Consider the following 20910-nt stretch of genomic DNA (forward strand, 5'->3'; position numbering starts at 1 on the left):
TCCTTGTCTCTCTCTCTCTTTTAATTATTTATTTAATCACAACAAATATCTTTCTAAACATAAAGAGTTTTAAAATAGGTCTTGTTGCATTAAAAATTAAACTTTAAAAGTTTTCTAATAATAAATCATTTTAACCATTTAAATTATATGTCATCTAAAAATTCACCTTTTACTTGATTTTTTTTATGTCCATTTATATTAATAAATTGTTTGGTTATATATTCTTTCTTTCTTTCTTCTTTTTTTTTTTTTTTGCTTATGAATTCATTTTTATTCCTTATGCAATTATTTATATTTTATATTTAATTATTTTTTAATCATTTAATACCTATAATTATTTTTTCTATTTATGTTGAATATTTATATTTATTTAAAATATAATATATTTTTATTTTTATTTTGAATTATTGATTTTTTAATAATATTATTATTCTATAAGGTCAAAGAACATTTTTATTTAATAATATTATATTTTTTATTAAGGGTAACATGGTAAAATTACACAAATTTTCAACCTATTTTTATTCAGCCAAATATAAACTTTTTCGTCAAACTATTTTTTTTCATGCTCACCAAACATGCCATCGCTAAAAAAAATTTTCATTCCATTTCAACCAATTTTTTTTCACATTGCAAAATGTCAATATGAAAGGACTCAAATAAAATTTTATAAAATTAAGGGGTAAAAGTGAAAAAAGGAGACGCAGTTTTGTCCAGAAATAAATGCACAGCATGTTCATCAACTGTCCCTGATTCTTTGGGTTTAGGGTTTAAGCGTATGCGCAGTAACTAGCCGCTAATCGATCATAAGTGAACTTCTTATGGCCTCCAGGATTAATCAAGAACCCGAAGCTTACAGAGTTGAGGAACAAATTGATGAAGAAGAAGAAGACGGCGAGGGGGAGTCAGAAGGTTGGGATGACTGGAACGGGGATGAGGATGAGGGAGGAGAGGGAGGCTCAGAATCGGATTTTCTCTGTCTCTTCTGCGATTCCAAGTATAGTTCGTGCGATTCCTTGTTTGAGCACTGCGCCAAAGTCCACTACTTTGATTTTCCTTGCATTAGGAAAGCTCTTAGCTTGGATTTTTATGGCTCTTTCAAGCTCATTAATTACATACGCTCACAGGTTAGAATTTGGGGAAGGGGTGGTTGTTGTCGAATAACATGCACAAGCATTTGATAAATTTGCGGGAATTGAGTTGTTGTTTCCGGTTGTATAACTATCCTACTGAACTTGGAGCGGGAGAAGCACCAGAAAAGGAAATGGCCCTTCTGTTTGAAATTCATATATATTACATTTTAGCACGAGTCTTAGGCTATTGGTTTCCCCCAAAATGTCTTACATTGCGATTAGTCCTTTTGTTTAGAAGATTTAAGTTAGTGCCTGATAATACCAATTTCCTCCTCTCTTTACTTCGTATTGTGGGTTTGTTAATGAGAATAAGAAAGTGGAAGCTATAAACAATGAAAAGCTTAAGCAACTACGTGTTGCTATTCTGACTTCGTTGATAGCCCCTTTGTAGACAGCAATCTTTCAATGGTAACCCACTTTTAACATTGCGTTAATTCTCGGAATGCTTGAACTCAACTATTGGCCAAATGAGAAAACAAAAGAACTGTGCAAATTTTTGCTAGTGGATGTTTACTTTTAAATATTCTTACCAACTATGGGTTCTTCTACTGTCTTCCATCAGGTCGCGGATAACAAATGTTGGTGTTGTGGATTGACGTTCCAGTCCAACAAAGATTTGCAGAATCATTTGCATGACACAGTAAACTTGAAGGATATTAAGTGTCTATGGGATGATGAGAGATATCTAAAGCCTTTCATACAAGATGATTCGTTGCTGTACAGTTTTGATGAATCTGAAGAAATTGAAGATGAGCAGTTTCCACCAATTAATGAGGAGGAACTAGTGGGGGATTTGAAGAACTCTGAAGAGATTTGTGGTGGTGATCAGAATACTGTGGAAAAGATGGTACTTAATGCTGATGACTATGATATGTCTAGAGTTAAGGGAACTACTATTTCTGTTAATGATATTAACAGTCCTAGTTCATCAGACAAGGATCTTATTAATGATAAGGACTCAAGAGGTTTTGTTTCATCAAATGACAAAAGTCAAGAAGGACATTTGATCTCTAACTCTTCAAGTCGTCTTGCAAAGCACATCATGAAGGTTAATGAAAATTATTTTGGAGCTTATAGTTCATTTGGCATTCATCGTGAGATGCTCAGTGATAAGGTTAGCTGTAGTTTTTTTTTTTTTCTGTGGCTTCTTGTTCAATTTGTTTTTCTTAATTTCAGAAAAAATTGAAGCTTCAATTGGAATATTGAATGCTATCTACCATGCTCTCCCTCCCTCCTCTCTCTTTATATATATTATGTATACATACATTAAAGTAGAAGTCATAGCAATGTTCATGTAGGTAAGAATGGATGCATATGGGAAAGCTATTTTGAAGAACCCCTCTCTCCTAAAGGGTGCTGTAGTCATGGATGTAGGTTGCGGAACTGGAATCCTCAGGTGAGATGCATGATTTTTATTGAATACGTAATACTGCTAATGCTAGCTTTTTATAGTAATATCTTAGATTATAAAATATTGAAGTTTTGATTCAGTTCTCTTTAATATTTTATCAATATTTTCTTAGAAGTTATTAGTGTCACAATCCAAGTATAATTCATGATCAAAGGACTATACTTTGTTATAATTCTTTCAAGAAATATATTACTCAGGTCCTAAATATAAGATCCACTTTGTAGTGCAAAGTGCATTACAGAGTGGATGTTATATTTAGGACTAGAGGTATATTCAATTAGAGGATTACCCATGTAGATATGAGTACAATATAAGATAGAAGCCCTTGTTTATAATCACGTCAGCCATAAATTAATTTTCCCAGCTGAGAACATGATAAATATGAATTTGGAGGAAAAGTATTCCTACACATATGATGTTGATTTATGAACTATATTTTGTTTTTCTGATCATCTACCGTGTTTGGTGATTCATTCAATTCAAAAGTTTGACATATCTTCTTTTTTTTTTTTTTTCAAAATTTTCTCTAGCCTATTTGCAGCTCAAGCAGGCGCGTCAAGGGTGATTGCAATTGAGGCTAGTGCCAAGATGGCAGCAGTGGCGACTAAGGTTTTCTTATTCGATAGTTTATAGAATTATATCTTTTAGCTCAATCTTTGGTGTTGCAACTCAATTATTTCCCCCTTCTTTTGGCTTGCAATCTTATTATTCAGGTTGCAAATGATAATGGTCTTTTGCATTGTAAAAACCAAAGTCAAGCCGATGGCCACCAGAAGGGAGTAATGGAAGTGGTCCAGGGTATGGTTGAAGAGGTTGATAAAAACGCTGAACTTCAACCTCACAGCGTTGATGTATTGTTAAGTGAATGGATGGGATATTGCCTGCTGTATGAGTCTATGCTTAGCTCAGTCCTCTATGCAAGGGACCGATGGTTGAAGCCTGGAGGGGCCATTCTTCCTGATACAGCGACCGTTGTGAGTCCCCTGTCAAAGGCTTTTGTTTTTCTCTATTGTTGTGGTTTTGTCTGACTCTAATTTTATGTTTTCCATTCCATTCCTCTTCTAGTTTGTTGCGGGTTTTGGAAAAGGGGGTACAAGTCTTCCTTTTTGGGAAAACGTGCATGGTTTTGACATGTCTTCCATTGGCAAGGAGTTGGTGAACGATGCTGCGCAATTTCCAATAGTTGATGTTTTGGACTGTGAAGATTTGGTCACCAGTTCTGTGATTCTTCAGGTTGGTTCACTTTCTGAATGTGAATGTGTTGCGCGTGGTGGTACTTGAGTTTCTTATCAATGCTGAATATTTTGATTGGTTGTCTCAATTTCTAATGATCAGTTAAAATGTTTTGAAATGCACATGCAATTAGATCAAACTCAAACTTTTCTGTGCTTGCTTATGGTGAATCATCTTATTAAATTTAAGACACTTGATGGCTCATGCGTCATCAATAAGTAATTTATTGCAAAAATGTTTTCTCTGCACTTCTCCTGTTTCCTTAACCACGCCAAGTCCAAATAAATTGCTGTCATTGGGCGGCTAAATTGTGAAGCTGGTTCTCTTTCTGGGACAAAAACAGAAATTTACTTTGTGTGTTAGTGTGCGTGCCTTTTTTTTTTTTTTAATGGCCATTGGTTTTCAGCTTTGAGTACGTCATCAGTAAATTAAATTCCCCTTGGCTAGTGGCAGAATAAACTTTCTGATTTGGGCAGAGTTGGTAGATTTACTTGTGGGATAATTTATCTTCAGTAAATTCACAACCCAGTTTGTAGTTTTGCTGACTGTTAATGTTCTTTTGCCCCTTTAGACTTTTGACTTGGCAACTATGAAGCCTAATGAAGTGGATTTCACTGCAACTGCTACTTTGGAGCCAATGTCAAATGCCAGCAACACAAAACATTTAGATTCAAAAACAGGATGCTGCAGCTGTTATGGAGTTGTCCTGTGGTTTGAAACTGGATTTACAAGCAGGTTCTGCCGAGAAGCACCGGCTGTGTTGTCAACATCTCCGTACACGCCAAAAACACATTGGTCGCAAACAATCTTAACCTTCCGGGAACCCATTGCTATGAGATCTGAGAAAGCTACTGGAGGTAAAGTTGCAGCAATTGGTACTGAAGTTTACCCAGCTGCAAAGATTGATTTGCGCATTAGTATTGTCCGATCTACAGAGCACCGCAGCATTGACATTTCCTTAGAAGCTGTTGGGGTCGGCCCTGATGGTCGGAGACGCAGTTGGCCTGCACAACTCTTTAGTCTGCAGTAGAAAGGCTGAAGGACCACCCCAGCAGAAACATGTTACTGGCAAGTTTTGTTGTTTGCTTGCAATCAGTTTTGGGCAACTATGTTTCCTGATGAAATATTTATGTTTCTAGATGCCCTTTGAGCGCACATTAGTTCACAGTTTTGTTACGTTGTATGTGTATGAGTCCTGAATTGAGCTAAAATATTATACTAGTTAGATTTAAGGTGCATTTCCCTGAGCATTTATGTTTTAAATTTTCGTGCAAATTTACTTTTCAACCCCTATGATTTCCTTTTGGTAATGCAAGGACAAAGAAGCCCTTTTCCCTTTTTGTTTCAAAAAATTGAACCAATAATTTGCATGATACTCTTCTTGTCCTATTTATAAGGCACTTCTAATATATTTTACACAAATCAAGAAAAATTTTAAAATATATTAACTCTTTATTAAAATATAATGATTTTCCAACTTTACCTATATTTAATACATACAACTTTTGAAAGGGATAATTACTTATATTATAATAAATGAAAGACAAAATAGTATATTCACACTGAAAATTTAATGAAGTGACTTATAAATAGGATAAAAAAAAAACCTTTTTTCTCTGCTTTATAAATAGGACCAGAGGAGTATCAATTATAAATGTTTGGAAATAGTATATTATAGCTAGGGGTGGAAACAAGTTAGACTTGTGGCAAGGCCTGTTGGCTTGGGGCCTGTGAAAGGCTTTTTTTTTTTTTTTTTTTTGCGTAGGCTTGGCCTAGCCTGTGGCTTATTAAGAAGTCTGTATTTTTAACAAATTTTAAGCATATATAAATCAATTCAAAATTACAATAACTCAATCCAAATTATCCAAAATATAAACCAAAAATGAGATAATCAAGAATAGGAATAGCTAAATGGGAACAACTTGAATGATCTAGGTTAAATTTCAGAACTTATAAATTTATAATTTTAACCCAAAAAATAATAATAATAACAGGTCTGGGTTGCCTGACAAGCCTAATAGGGTTATTATCAAGTCTAAACCTGGTTTGATAAGGTAAATAGATCTTTTTACAAGCATGAACTTGCTTTTATATTTAAATAAACTAGGTCAGGCCACAGGCCTCTAATAGGCCGCCTGGCCTATTTTCACTCCTAATTATAGCATTTGGTGTGATGAAAAAATCCCAATAGAATCAGACTATAAACTTGAACAAGAATGAAAGAGAATTTTAATATTTTAAATTTAACTTGATATTTTAAATTTGAGCAAAGATAAGAATGAAAGAGAATTTTAATATTTTAAATTTAACTTGATATTTTAAATTTGAGCAAAGATTTAACTTCATATATTTTTTTTTAAAATACTTTGATTTTAAAAAATTTTGTTGATAATTTTAATATAATTTTGATAAACACAATTATATGAGATATAATATATATTGATATAAGGATATTACTATCGTATTAACATTTGCTCTTTTTCTTTTTCTTTTTTTTCCTATCATTCTCGCAGGTTTTTTAATTTGTTTATTTTTTCCTTCCATGTTTTTTCTTCCAGACTTTTCTTCATATCCAAATGAATAATTAGAAAAATTAGTCCCCACAACAAATATATTCAAGATGTTTTCAACATTTTGCATCACATGATTTTTAATCAAATCCTTGTAATATTTTTTAATTAGATCCTCACACTCGCCCCCCCTAATTATAGGCATTAACCTCCATGCTTATTTAAGGTTGATGTGAACATTAATCAAATGACACCTAAGTTGGTTTAGAATATAAAATAAAAAAGTTTTCCTAAAAATAAGATACAATGATGAAATTCTGGTAAAAAAAAAAAGATACAATGATGAAATAAAGTTTATTTATTTATTACCAATGTAAAAATATTATTCTAATAATTATTTCATGGCATGTGGTAAAACTACTCTAATATTCCCCCGGTTCAAAATATAAGCTAAACTTTGTTAGAATGGTTTGGTTTTTCTTTCATAAGATAACATTCATTTTTATTTAAGCATTTATGAGTTTTTTTTCCAATTTTACCCCCACATATTTTCTTTCCTCTTTCATTCATTTATTGCATATTTTATTTATTCTTTTTATTAATAAGGGCATATTTTTTAAAAAAAATACATGCGTTGTATATTTATTATTTTAAACTGATTTTAACTAATTTCTTAATAAACGTAAATGGATAAAGTTTAGCTTATATTTTGAACTAGATAGAGTATATCAGAGTCATGGTATCTTTTGCTAATGTCGTTTCTTTCACCAATTAACAAATTATAAGCATAACAAGTAATAATAATTAGAAAACTTATAAAGACTGAGTAAAAAATTATAAAAAGTTAATTAAAATTAGGTAAAATTCTATAAAATTTCTATATTAATTTTCCCAAAACTCAAGGGAGCAGGGACTATCTCTATGCGTCAGCAAATGAGCAAATAGTATTGTAGTATTGACGTGATTAACCTCAACAATTGATTAAAAAAAAAAAGAATGAAGGATTCCAATGAAATTTTAAGACAAAAATATAATTAAAAAGCCTTAATGATGACAACTGAGACATTTGCATGACAAGTTTTAGATAACAAATTTCTCACTCTTCGAATTTTTATAGTTACTCCAAGAAAACAAAGACTAACCTCAACAACAAACTTCAGGCCAAAAAAAAAAAACCGCAACAACAAACAAAAAGTATTGACGTGATTAAATGTGAACCCTTCAATTCAATCTTCAATAGCATGTGATCCGGTGGTGAACTCGTGAGTCGTTGAAGTTTCCCTCTCTTTCTCGTTCTTTTTCTTTTCTCAAAATGTCAGTCGTTACTGGTTGTTAGCTTTCACAATCATCAAGCAGGCCTCCCCCACTATAACAAGGAAGTTTCTTCTGCCTCTTGAACTGCAAGTGTCAGCGCAAAATTTCCATTTTATGTTGATACTGATAGTCTATCGGATTAACTCCACTCTTGAATTGACTTGATCTCTAGTTTTTTTTTTTTTTGAATAAATTGATCTCTAGTTTACTAGGAGTAAAGGAACAATGCCATGAAGCTTGTGGCCGGAGCTCTTCTGGATCCCATATTCGGTGTCTTGTTCAGTAGACTCGCTTCTCCCGAGGTCATTGCTTTGTTCAGGAGCAGGAAGCTCAATGACAAGTTGCTCAAGAGATTGAAGATGAAGCTGCTGTCTGCAAGAGGAGTGCTCGACGACGCCGAAGGGAAGCAGATCAGAAATTCTGCGGTGAAGGAGTGGCTTGAAGAGCTCAAAGATGCTGCATATGATGCCGATGATCTGTTGGATGATATCGAGACTGAGGCGAAGTTTAGATCGAACGAGGTACTGAATTTCTCGTTGGGTTCTCCGAATTCGTATGAGAAAGGCATTGAAGAGATAAGTGAGAGGTTAGAATGTCTTATTGAAGAAAAAGATGTTCTTCGTTTGCAAGATGGAATAGGCTTTAGATGGTCACCGCAAACGCCCACAACTTCTCTGGCGGAAGAATCCAAGGCCTATGGTAGGGATGGTGTTAAGGAGGCCATTGTTGAATTGTTGTTGTCTGACAACGTGAGTGATGAGAAAATGAGGGTTATTCCCCATTGTGGGCATGGGCGGAATTGGGAAATCAACGATGGCTCAAGTGGTATACAATGACGAGCGAGTGAAAAGGGAGTTTGAGCTTAAGGCATGGGTTTGTGTTTCTGAAGAATTTGATGTTGTTGGGGTTACAAAGTTAATTTTGGAGGCTTTTAGTTTGGGTGGTCATTATACCAATGATTTAAATTCGCTTCAGGCAAAATTGAAAGAGATGTTTTGTGGAAAGAAGTTTTTGATTGTTCTTGACGATGTTTGGAACGAGAATTATGATGAATGGTGTCATTTGAAGAGGCCTTTTCAATATCGAGCTCAAGGCAGTAGAATTATAGTAACCACACGGAGTCAACGTGTTGCATCAATCATGCAAACTGTTGAATCATATAAGCTTAAGTACTTGTCTGATGAAGATTGCTGGAATTTGTTTGCAAAACATGCGTTTGGTTATAAAAACTCACGTACAAATCCCAGTATTGATAGGATTGGAAGAGAAATTGTGAAGAAGTGTAAGGGATTACCTTTAGCTGCCAAAACTCTTGGAGGCCTTCTGCGATCAACTTCTGACCTTAAAGAATGGAAAAATATATCAAGGAGTGACATATGGGATTTAACAGAGATGGAAAGCAATATTCTTCCTGCTTTGCTGCTGAGTTATCACTCTCTCCCTTCATATTTAAAGCAAGCGATGCTTTGCCTACTGCTCAATATTCCAAAGAGTTATAAATTTGAGGAGGAGGAGTTAATTTTGCTTTTAATTTTGCTTTGGATGGCTGAAAATTTACTTCAGAATCCTGTGAATGGCGAAAGAATTGAAGATATTGGAGATAAGTATTTTCTTGAGTTAGTATCAAGATCATTTTTTCAACAATCGCAATCTGCTGGACAACATTTTGTAATGCATGATCTAATAAATGACTTGGCTGGATTTGTGTCTGGCAAATTTTGTGTTAGACTAGAAGATGGTAACTCAAATATAAATGTTGACGCAAGAATGCGCTATTTATCGTTTCCCGTTGCTGATGGACCTGTGAAATTAGAAGCTATGGACAAAAACAATCGATTGCGCACCTTACTCACTCTAGGCATTACTTTTCATGATCATAAATTGCAAGATGATGCATTTTCAAAACTAGTATGCCTAAGAGTGCTATCATTCTCATTCTTTAGTGCCTTGGAGGAGTTGCCTGAATCAATTGGCTTACTAAGGCATCTTCGTTATTTAAAAGTATCTGGAACAAGATTCGAAAGGTTTCCTAATTCTATTTGCAGTTTATATAATCTATAGACACTGAAGGCAACATTGTGTATCCATCTTGCTGAGCTACCTCAAGAAATGCATAATCTGGTTAATTTGCGGTATCTGGATATCGAAAATACTCAAATAAAAGAGTTTCCACCACACGAGTAAATTGAGAAGCCTCCAACATTTAAGCCACTTTGTAGTTGGCAAAGATTATGGTTGCTTGGTTGGTGACTTGGGAGGGTTGTCACATATACGTGGTTCTTGCTCGATCAAAAATTTGAAACATGTTGCGTATCCCAAGGAGGCTATGGAGGCTAGGTTATGTGACAAGAAATATCTGACATAGCTGGATTTAAATTAGGGTAATGGTGCTGATATAGATGACTCACAGCATGAGAAGTGCGTACTTGATCATCTACGACCCCATGCGGAGAACCTTAAAGAACTCTCGGTACATAACTATACAGGTACTGAGTTTCCAAACTGGTTCGGAGACGTTGCATTTGGTATCCTCTCATCTGTAAACCTTGAAAATTGTGAGTATTGTTATGTATTACCTCCACTTGGGCAACTTCCCTGTCTAAAACAGCTTGAAATTTCAAATTTCAAGATGTTGCAGAGTGTTGGAAGAGAATTTTATGGGAAATTTTCTCGTGGGGTGAATGCTATCGAGTTTTTTGCTGCACTAGAAGTTTTGAAATTCTACCATATGCCAGCATGGGAGAAATGGAGTCACCCAGTTGACAACGAGAGCTGCATAGCTTTTCCTCATCTTAGACAACTTGTGATATGTGATTGTCCTAAACTGATTGGTGATTTGCCAAAAGCCCTTCCTTGCTTAACACGGCTTCAAATTCAAGACTCTGGGCAATTTTTTTCTTCACTCTACTCCAACCCAAAATTCCCAGTATTTGTTGGTTTAAACCAATACCCCCAGTCACTTGAATTGTTGGAAATAAGATGCTGTTGCTCACTCAGGTCTTTCCTATTGAATCTCTTTCCCAAGCTCAAATCTCTAAAAATTTCATACTGTGAGAATCTAGAATCACTTACTATTTCAATCAAAAAGGGAGATGGAAACCCTGAAGAAAGACCTTAAAATCTCATAGCTCTCCAGTCCTTCTCTATTTATGGGTGCCCAAATTTGCTCTCTTTTCCCGATGGAGGTTTCCCAGCCCCCAATCTCACTTGTTTAAGCATTGAATTCTATCCGAAATTGAAGACCTTGCCCGAAAGAATGCATAGCCTCCTTCCAAGTTTGGAAGCACTTACAATATGGGATTGTCCAGAAATGAATTTGTCTCCAGATGGTGTTTTGCCCTCTAGTTTGAAATCACTAGAGTTCTCTGATTCGGATAATCTTGTTGCCAATACAGTGAATCTACATAGTAAATCTCCTTCTGGGCTCACACTCTTCTATATTCACACTTCTTTTCAAGACACAATAGCATATCCACCTGAAGGAGTGCTACTTGGTACTCTTACTGGACTAAATATCCATAATTGGCCTAGGCTTAGAACTTTGAACACCAAGGGGCTAGAACATCTGAACTCTCTAAGAAATTGGATATCTATAGATGCACCAAGTTGTAGTCAATAACAAGAGGAGGAAATATGCCTCCTTCTCTTACTGAACTCAACATCAATGGTTCTCTTTTGCTTGAACTTCATTGTCAGAGGGACATTGGAAAATACTGGCCCATGATTTGTCATATTCCAACCATTAAGATCAACAACAAGTACCTTAAAGTTGAAGGCCGGCAAGATATGTAAGTAGAAAGTAGGGAAAATTTTGATTAAAGATCACAGATGGGGATTAATTTCAAACAGCCTCCAAAAAAATTTGAAATTTTAGTTAAGGATTCTGAAACTTCACTGAGGGACCCAAAGGACAAAGTGAAATTAATTCTTGAATCCAATATACTCAAATGCCCCGCAAAATTATTGCCTGAAATTTGGAAATGAGATGGTTGAAAAATATGAAAACATGATCCCACTTCCCCCTCTCTCATTTTAGTCACATTCCCTCTTCCCTCTAGGCATAATTGCGGTTGTGTCTCTAAAAACTATCAAAGAAATTCAACCATTAAAGGAGACTATGGTCATCACTGTGGCCATGGTTCCAGTGTAGCCATTGCTAGTGATAAGGAGCAAACTTGGAAGGCCGGCTCTTTGGTGCATGATAGTCGGTAGAACAATAGGAAGAAGAAGGAGAAGTAGATATCAGTTGGAAGGCGATAGAGATAGGACAAACGAAAAGTAGAAGAGACTTTAGGTAAGTAGAAGAGTGAAGTTTGGTGAAGGTAAGACTCCTATATCTTGAATGTTGTTTTTGTGTGATTGGGTTTATTTGTAAGTGAGACAAGCGAATGAAATTCTATTTATGTGACTGAATCATCCATTTATTTGTCAGTAGATTAAGGAAAAAACACTGATTGTGTGGATCTATTATTGTGCTCTATTTTTTGCCTTTGATAAAGGTGGGTGCTATATTTATGTGCATTTGATATTTTTTGATGAAGGGTGGGTAAACAAAATTGTGAGGGGGAACGTTAAGTTTAGGACAAGGTTTGGGCTTGAGAGGAGAACTTATTGTTTGTGGTTTGTGGGATAACAGTTGAAGTTAGGCAATTTGCTAGAAAAACTAGTGCATTTACAAGTTAAAAGTGGTTAATTGATATTCAGTGGTATAACAATTGAAGTTAGGGAATTTGCTAGAAGAAGTAGTGCATTAACAAGTTCATTGTGGCAACTTCATCTTCAGTGTACTGACAATTTATTCTAGGTAATTTACATGACAAATAAATGCATTTGCAACCTGACTGGAACAATGCCATGTGTCATTTTGTAACAAGTGAAGTAAAGAAATTTTCAATAATAGTTAGTGTATTTAGAAGTGTGGAGGTCATTTAATAAATGAAGCTGCATGCAATGGATGTTGATGAACTGTGTATCATACTGATTAATGAAACAATAATTATTGTGTGCAGGGTTAGAAAAGATAGTAACAAGGATTGAGAAGTTACAAGGTGGAAGGTTTTTAAGACTAAATTTTGGATGAAAAATAAAGAGGACATACAAGGGATGAAAGATGTGTTAGATACAGCATCAGAAGTTTAGAAGAACATGACTAATGTTGAGAAGGAGCTGTATAGAATAAAGGAGGAAGAGGTATCAGAAGGAAAGAAGAAGAAATATGTGACACCATTTTTGACCCGGTGCTCCCCATCTAAATTCAAGGAAGTTGCTGAATTTGTTAGGAGGAAAACAAATTTGAAGAACAAGATACAAAATTTGGGATGTAGGAAGCTGTTAAATATGACCTTGAACAGGATTCTAAGAGAATTATGTGTGGAGGTCATGCGTGCATTTGAATCCCCCACAAAACAATTAACCATCAGGGGGAACACATTGACAATAACACCAAAAGATGTGAAAATGCTAATGGAGTTATAGGATAAAGGTTTAAGAGTGAAGTTAGATGGCTTCAAAGATGAACTGAAGGAGCTGAAAAGGAAATATATCCCATTGACATATACTGAAGTTCAAGAAAAGCTAATGAGTGAGGAAGATAATGGAATGTTTGAGTTCTATTTTGTTCTCTTTACATTGGAAACTTTTCTTTGTCCCACCAGGAGTGCAAGTGTCAGTGAGAAAGTGTTGAAAGTAATGGCCTGCATAGAGAATAAGTGGGCAGAATTTGATTGGATAATATTTGTGCTTGATGAACTCAGTGAAAAAATACAACAATACAATATGGGTAGCAAAGAAAGGAAAGCTGAAGCCTCAAAAGTCATTGGAGGCTGCATGTATTTGTTACTGGTACTTGTTTGCATAATTAAATGGAAGATCTCATTAATTAAGTTGTTCCGATGTTGCCTTCTTTGATTAATAACTTCTTGTGTTTTTCTTTTTCAGCTTTACTTCTTGCAAAGGTTCCCATTGTGGAATGCTGTACCAAAATCACCCGAGGCAAGAAAGTTTTGGGATGATAACGCTGTGAAGGAGGGGATTAAAGTAGAAGAAGGAAGTAAACATGGCCTGTTGCACAATCACAGTACTGCAAAAGTCAAGTCAGTAACACAACTGGGGGAGACAAGTTTCGAAGACCTAGTAAGCAGTACTAATATATTAGTCTGATTTGCTGATAGTGAATGCAAGTTTGCTAACAAACTTTTAAATATGCAGGACATTCAGGAATTTTGGTTGAAATTCAACAATAAATTAAATAGTGAGATGAAAAAGCTTAAAAGTTTTGTTTTGAAAGAACTGATACAGTTACAAAGCAAAATGCCTATTAGTGGGAGAGATGAAGGAATGGATGCTAAAAAGGTAGAAGAAGGTGAAAATTAAGATGAAGAAAAAGAAGAAGGAGGAGATTAAGAATGAATAGATGCACCCTCGAAGAAAAAGATAAGAAAAGATGCTACAGAGGTAGGACAAGGAGAGAATGAAGATAAAGGAAAAGAACAAAAAGAAGAAGATGCAAATGAAGAAAAAAGGTAAAAAACCTGATGAAGCTGAAGATGAGGAAAAAATTAGTGAAAAAGATGAGGAGGAAGAAAAAGATAAAGAAGAAGAGGAGGATGAATAAAAAGGGGAATAACAAGATGATGATAAAGAAAAAGATGAAGAAAGACAGTCAGAAGAAGATGAAGATGAAAATGAAGGAAAAAAGAAAGATGGTGAATTTGAAAAAGAAAAAGAAGTTGATAAAGGGGAGAGAAAACAAAAAGCGATGCAACTACCCACAAGGAGGTCAAAATATGTCATAAACTGACTGTAAAGTCACCATACTAATCCACGTACGTGAGAAAAGTCAAAGTCAATGAGAAGGAAGCATTTTATAAACTTTGTTGTATTGGTGTTCACAAGAGGAGGCTGGACAGTAAGTAGAAGGAGTGGTTGGAGTTGTTTTTGCGATGGGAATAATATCACTGCACTAATTTTGCTTCCATGTCTGTAGTGTAGGATTTTGGTGGACATGTTTGGCCATTATGCAACACGGCAAGACTTGCAAGTCCTTGGTCCAGGGCAATGGATAAGCAACTGGGTATGTGCGATGCTGAATTGAATTTGTATAGGCATATATTGTGAATCAATCTTAATTTTCATGTTGCATAAATATGCAGATAATGTCATTAATTGCCCATGTTATGAATGGTGAACATAAGGAACAAGCTTCTGTGGTGAAGAGGCACATATTTGATGCTGATTTCATAGTTAGTGCTAACTAGTTTATCTCTGAGAATGCATTCAATAATGTTGTCTTGTGACAACAACAATTCAAAAATTTACATACAGAACTAGGATATTTACACTTAATTTTAGATATTAACAACTTCATGGTCTACGTGTGTCTGATAATGCATAGACTTGCACTGTCCTGTGACAACAAAAGTTCAGAAATTCGCACACAAATCTACAATATTTACACTGAAAGTTAGGATTTTAACAACTTTATGGTCTACATGTCTGACTATGCATAGACTTGCATTGTCCTGTGACAACAAAAATTTAGAAATTTGCACATAGAGCTACAATATTTACATTGAAAGTTAGGATTTTAACAACTTCATGGTCTACATGTGTCTGACTATATATAGACTTGCACTGTCCTGTGACAATAAAAATTTAGATATTTGCACACAGAGCTACAATATTTACACTGAAAGTTAGGATATTATCAACTTCATAGTCTGCATATGTCTGGCTATGCATAGACTTGCACTATCCTGTGACAACAAAAATTCAGAAATTTATACACAGAGCTACAATATTTACACTGAAAGTTAGGATTTTAACAACTTGTGTTTGACTATGCATAGACTTGCACTGTCCTGTGACAACAAAAATTCAAAAATTTTGCACACAAAGCTATAATATTTACACTAAAGGTTAGGATATTAACAACTTTATGGTCTGCATGTGCCTGTGAGAATGCATAGAATTGTATTGTCCTGCGACAACAACATTTCAGAAATCCCACAATAAGAATTAGGGTATTTTCCATGGAAGTTAGGATTTTAATAACATCATGGTGTCAAATGTTTGCTATCATAGACAAGAATGATGCAGCAACAAAGATCTTGAGAGGTGGAGAAACACCTGAAAGAACTATTGCCAGAACATCTAGGCTATAATTTAGAAGACTGTGACTACCTGTTTGGACCAGTCATATTTGCTATGACCGATTCTGCTTTGTGCTTGAACCAAGCACACTGAGGTTTCATGTCTTGGACTCCCTTCATGGTAGTGACGAGGTTACGAACAACAAGAAAAAGCAAAAGAAGGGAAAAACTAATCGTAAAGACAAAGGGCAGCGCATGATGGCTCAAATTTGTATTAGTTTAATAATTGTTAATGTACTAATTTTGTCACTGTTGAGTGAAATTTGTATTTGATAGTTGTTTTTTTTGTTGTCTAGAGGGCAAACTTTGTTGACATACTAAAGAGAGTTAAGCCTAATCTGGAGTCATTGACCAATCCAGATGAGAACAATGAGATCTTCTACCCCACTGTTCATCTCCAACAGAACACGTGAGTTTTGAATAACGTTTATGTGTTGCATTTCTCATTTTTAATACAACCTAATAGTGTGAGTTTGTCAATTCTCCAGTGACAATTGTGGGATTCATGTCATCACATATCTGAGAAAGTGGCCCTACGCAGAAGAGAAAGATGAGATTAAATATACAATTTCTTATTATATAGAAGTATGAGTTCATTAAGATTAAATATACAATTCCTTATTATATAGAAGTATGAGTTCATTAAGTGTTTGTGTACGAATGTGTTATTTTTATATCTCAATCTTCTACTCTACTGTGTCCCCTAGTTTGATGCTTGTTTATGTTGTGCAACAGGAAGAACTCAGTTCTATGAGGGCTGAGTTGCTGCGGTGGCTTGTTACTCATCCAAGAAATACACAGTCGGCGGCTGTTGTGGAACTACTTTCACAAATGCAGACACAACTGAGAGGAAATTGAAGACGGAACTGTCTACTCGATATGTGTTTTGGACAACCATAGGATGTGTCAAAATTTGTCATATAAGGATTATCAACAATTTCATTTTATGTCATCAGAATGCACATATATTATGTATTGATTACATGTCCAGTAATAGCATGTTGTTTTTCCCCAGAAATATCACACTTTGATTGACAGTCTTCACTATTGGAATTAGGGAATTTACAACAATAATAGTTCAGTTTACAATAGGGGCTCATGTTTTTGCAAGTGGTTTTTTCCTCATATGACAACTATCAAGCTAGGGACTATCATGTGCGTTAACACATGGGTTTAGACAATTTGCATCTAGAATTATAAATATGCACAATAGGGACTCGTGTATTAGCAACCCCAACTTTGTCCACAAAAAACCATTTTCTATCTACTCTGACCCCACGGTTTACAACTCAGGTTAACCAATTTACAATTGAATTTAAGTTGTTAACATCAAGGACTCATATATTCGTAAAACCAATTTCGCACAAATGACTTCATTTTCTATCAAGTCTGACCCCAGAGTTCACAACACCAATTAGCCAATTTGCAATTGGATTTAGATTATTAACAACAGGGACTCGTGTATTGATAACACTAATTTCACATAAATGCCTTCATTTTCTATCAAGTCTGACCCCAAGATTCACAACTCAGGTTAACCAATTTGCAATTGAATTTAAGTTATTAACAACAATGACTCGTGTATTCGCAACACCAATTTTGCACAAATGTCTTCATTTTCAAGTTTGACCCCACGGTTCACAACTCGGGTTAACCAATTTGCCATTGAATTTAAGTTATTAACAACAAGGACTCGTGTATTCGTAACACTAATTTCACACAAATGCCTTCATTTGTTATCATGTCTGACCCTAGAGTTCACAATACCAATTAACCAATTTGCAACAGGATTTAGATTATTAACAATAGGGACTTGTGTATTCGCAACACCCATTTTGTACAAATACTTGCATTTTCTATCTAGTGTGACCCCAGAATTCACAACAGGGCTTAACTAATTTGCAATTGAATTTAGGTTATTAACAACAGGGACTTGTGTATTCACAACCCTAACTTTGCACAAATACCTTCATTTTCTTACTGTGGTAATAGAATTGTCTAACATTATGTGTAGTTATCAACACAAATTAGAGAATGTGCAATAGGAATACACAAACTAAGAACAGAAATACATCCACTCACAAGTGGACAACGTCTTTCATACATTTATAGTGTAGCCACCCAAGTTCAGTGCAATACTTGGGATACCTTGTCATCAAGTACTATCTTGAAATATTTTAACTATCATGTCACTATACAAAATATATTCCAACCCACCACCAAAAATAGTAAATGGGTTGTCTTAGCTACTTCCTCGTCCTATCCAAAAAATTACATATTGGGGTTCATTTATGTACAAAAGTGACTATATATTAAACCAAAACAATACTATTGTCAATAATAAAGTCACACAGGGTTTGCGTTACTGCAAGTCTTTCTGGTGTGACCATTTTCACTACATCTTGAGCAATGATACACTTTCTTTTCCTGAAATTGTGACTCAATCCTCCTAACTCTAGGCCTTCTAGGATACCGAGTAGTCATTGGCAATTGTAAAAAGATAGTTGACGAGTATTCTTCAAACCGAAGGGAATCTGGCCTAGGAATGTCGTGTGTCTCAACTGGAATCATAAGTCTATGATAAATTTTTTCTTGAGTTGGGAGTAAAAACCAATAAGCCACATATGCACATATATTACCATATACCTTTTTGATTACGGCACATGCATGTGGGTATGGCAGTCTTGACATCTGCCAACCTTTGCAAATACATTCACATAATATCATATTTACCCGCACATCTATGTTTCCCCACCTGACCCTAAATGTGTTCATTCTATAATCTTGTACATCTATTCTTTCCGATCTGGCCACATGATCCATCAATTTTTTCTCTATATTTGGTCCCACATCATTGGTCCAATTTCTCATCGCCAGTTTGCTACTATACATCTTATTTGTTAATTTTTTCCTATGCTTATGTATCAAAACAGCAATGTTGTGCTTTCTCTCATGAATAATCCAGGCATTAAAGGATTCAACCAGGTTTGTCATGATATTATCCCACCTCTTGTAAGGAGATTTGCTTTATGCCCAATGCTCAATGTCTTCATTCCTTTGCAGCCATTTTCCTAATTCTGGACAAAATCTCATTAGCTTTTCCATACTATGATCAAAGTCCCTATCCAATCTTGCATATGCAATTGAATCAAGTAATTTTAGAGCAACTCCTTTGTTTGTCCATTGGTCTTCCTCTTTCCCCTTGTTATTTTTAGGAACTCCGCACTATAATTCTCTTTCAAATGACAATAACAAAAAGCATGCGGTCTCCTTCAAACACAGCTTGCACTGCACTTTTGATTAAGTTGTGCCTATCCGAAACTATTACTAATTGTAATAATCTAGTAATATCCTTTATGTTACCCAAGAACCATACCCACTCCTCGAAAGTCTCACCCCCACAATTGCATATGCAAGCGAAAATAACTCATTGTCTGCATCATATGCTTATGCTCCCAACAAAGTCCTTTTGTAAGGACCACTCAAGTGGTTTCCATCCATATATAATATGGCTCTACCACCTTCCAAAAACCCTTTTATACAGCAGTTATACGCAATAAATACAACTTGAAATCTATTATCTGATGATGCAACCCAATTTGCTATAGTCTCTGGATTAGTTTGTTTTAGCCTTTCACATATCCAAGGAATTAACATATAAGAATCCTCTAGATGACCATGAATCTGCGCCAATGCTTTCTCTTTCGCCCTGTATGCTTATTGGTAGTTGAAACTCAACCCATACTCTCTCTCTAGATCCCATCTAATGTCGTTAGGACATTTGTCTATGCTAGAACTCAACTCATCTACAATCACTCCTGAAATAAGTCTACACTTTTTCTTGTGGGGAACAACTAAGTTGTCTTGCCCATAGTACAAATATTCATGATGAAATCTTCTTGCAATTAGGAATTCATTCTTCTTGTCTATACCATATGCTGAAACTTGCCATGGACAACCATTCACGTAGCACTTGACAATAATCTTATGCTTATTATTCTTCATAAATAGGTATCAAAACTTGTGTGCCAGGCTATACTTATATAATGCTTCTCTGAAATGTGTAACATTAACAAAAGTTTGACCTTTTGATATCAACAAATCTGTCCACTTTGCAGAATTCATCACCGGCATCAGGGTTAGCAACATTTCCGCACCTAGATTTCTAATGTTTGACTATCTTTCCCCTCTTTCAATCCCTATCAGTGTTGCCACATCTTCTGTTAGAGGTGTGTTCAGGTTACCCATGTCCTAATCGAATACAGTTGGAAATACTGACCTTACAAGCGAAGGCCTAACCAAATCATCTATTCTGCAAACACAAATACAGGTTGAGTTTTGCAGTTCAATTCTTTAAAATTATGCCAAAATCTAAATAATTCCAATTAAAAACAACTTACTCTTGTGCACTCTCCAACTGTGACGCTTGTCTCAACTCTTTTTTATTGTTAGATATATAAACATGCCCACTGTTATCATTGTACTCAATTAATTGGCCAACTCCAATATCATCGACAAGGTTCAAAAATGTTCCTGTGTCAAATCTAACTGTGTACTTTATTTTATATTGACCACTCTTTGGCCAAATATCATCTGCTACCATTCTTTGTAGTTCTTCGTTTATTATCCCTTCTGTGATCAATCTTCCACTTACAATACCTCATTCATATATCAATTTTCCTTCTGGGGTCTTAACAAATTCCCCTCCTGCATGGAAGAAGCAAAATAATTGTTTCCCATCACTAGCAGCCATTTATAATCCATTTCTGCACATATTTCAACTTTCAATTTTAGTCACTGGTAAACAATAATAGACAGTATATGTTAACAATACGAATTTGCAATTTGACAACAGAAACACGGGTCCTGACAACATTAAATTGCCATTTTCCTACACTACTCTAATTTTCCAGTTCACAATCCGAATACATATTTTTACAGCTTCAGGTTACCATTTCTACACTTTTACCTTTCACGTTACCCATTTCAGCACATACACCAATTTCCCTTTCATCCGTCCCCAAGTTCCTTCAACCACGCATTACAGCCACTGTTCACCCATTCTCACCTACTTTTCAAAAATCACTAACACCTCTTGTTTATTAACTTTAAACAATAACACAATAATAGTCTCTTTCTAAAATTTAAAGCACTATCAG

The 20910-nt window shown here is 35.1% G+C and overlaps 3 protein-coding genes across 3 annotated transcripts; all 3 read left to right on the forward strand.

Annotated features, from left to right (window-relative positions):
- Positions 1 to 763: 763 nt before the first annotated feature.
- On the forward strand, positions 764 to 5015 carry LOC114738328 (probable protein arginine N-methyltransferase 3). The gene is made up of 7 exons (XM_028926368.1): positions 764 to 1127; positions 1696 to 2247; positions 2432 to 2529; positions 3075 to 3153; positions 3258 to 3518; positions 3610 to 3777; positions 4349 to 5015. Exons 1-7 carry the CDS (start codon positions 822 to 824, stop codon positions 4805 to 4807), a joined length of 1923 nt encoding a protein of 640 aa, XP_028782201.1. The 5' UTR covers positions 764 to 821; the 3' UTR covers positions 4808 to 5015.
- Positions 5016 to 7831: 2816 nt separating this feature from the next.
- On the forward strand, positions 7832 to 8354 carry LOC114738629 (putative disease resistance RPP13-like protein 1). The gene is made up of 2 exons (XM_028926700.1): positions 7832 to 8122; positions 8241 to 8354. The coding sequence occupies exons 1-2, from the start codon at positions 7832 to 7834 to the stop codon at positions 8352 to 8354; spliced, it is 405 nt and encodes a 134-aa protein (XP_028782533.1).
- Positions 8355 to 8359: 5 nt separating this feature from the next.
- LOC114738411 (putative disease resistance RPP13-like protein 1) lies at positions 8360 to 11397 on the forward strand. The gene has a single exon (XM_028926467.1). It carries the CDS (start codon positions 8391 to 8393, stop codon positions 9660 to 9662), a length of 1272 nt encoding a protein of 423 aa, XP_028782300.1. The 5' UTR covers positions 8360 to 8390; the 3' UTR covers positions 9663 to 11397.
- Positions 11398 to 20910: the final 9513 nt, after the last annotated feature.

This window comes from Neltuma alba, unplaced genomic scaffold, assembly GCF_004799145.2.
Source record: "Neltuma alba isolate B1F8T4 unplaced genomic scaffold, ASM479914v2 tig00002811_pilon, whole genome shotgun sequence".
NCBI classification, from domain to species: Eukaryota; Viridiplantae; Streptophyta; class Magnoliopsida; order Fabales; family Fabaceae; genus Neltuma; species Neltuma alba.

Excerpts from the sequence above, each read along its gene's own strand:
- LOC114738328 (XM_028926368.1), top strand. The coding sequence starts at position 822 with ATGGCCTCCAGGATTAATCAAGAACCCGAAGCTTACAGAGTTGAGGAA. Across the intron at positions 3,154-3,257 it reads TGGCAGCAGTGGCGACTAAG|GTTGCAAATGATAATGGTCT; the intron begins GTTTTCTTATTC and ends CTTATTATTCAG. Across the intron at positions 3,778-4,348 it reads CCAGTTCTGTGATTCTTCAG|ACTTTTGACTTGGCAACTAT; the intron begins GTTGGTTCACTT and ends TTGCCCCTTTAG.
- LOC114738629 (XM_028926700.1), top strand. The coding sequence starts at position 7,832 with ATGAAGCTTGTGGCCGGAGCTCTTCTGGATCCCATATTCGGTGTCTTG. Across the intron at positions 8,123-8,240 it reads CGAAGTTTAGATCGAACGAG|GCTTTAGATGGTCACCGCAA; the intron begins GTACTGAATTTC and ends AAGATGGAATAG.
- LOC114738411 (XM_028926467.1), top strand. The coding sequence starts at position 8,391 with ATGGGCGGAATTGGGAAATCAACGATGGCTCAAGTGGTATACAATGAC.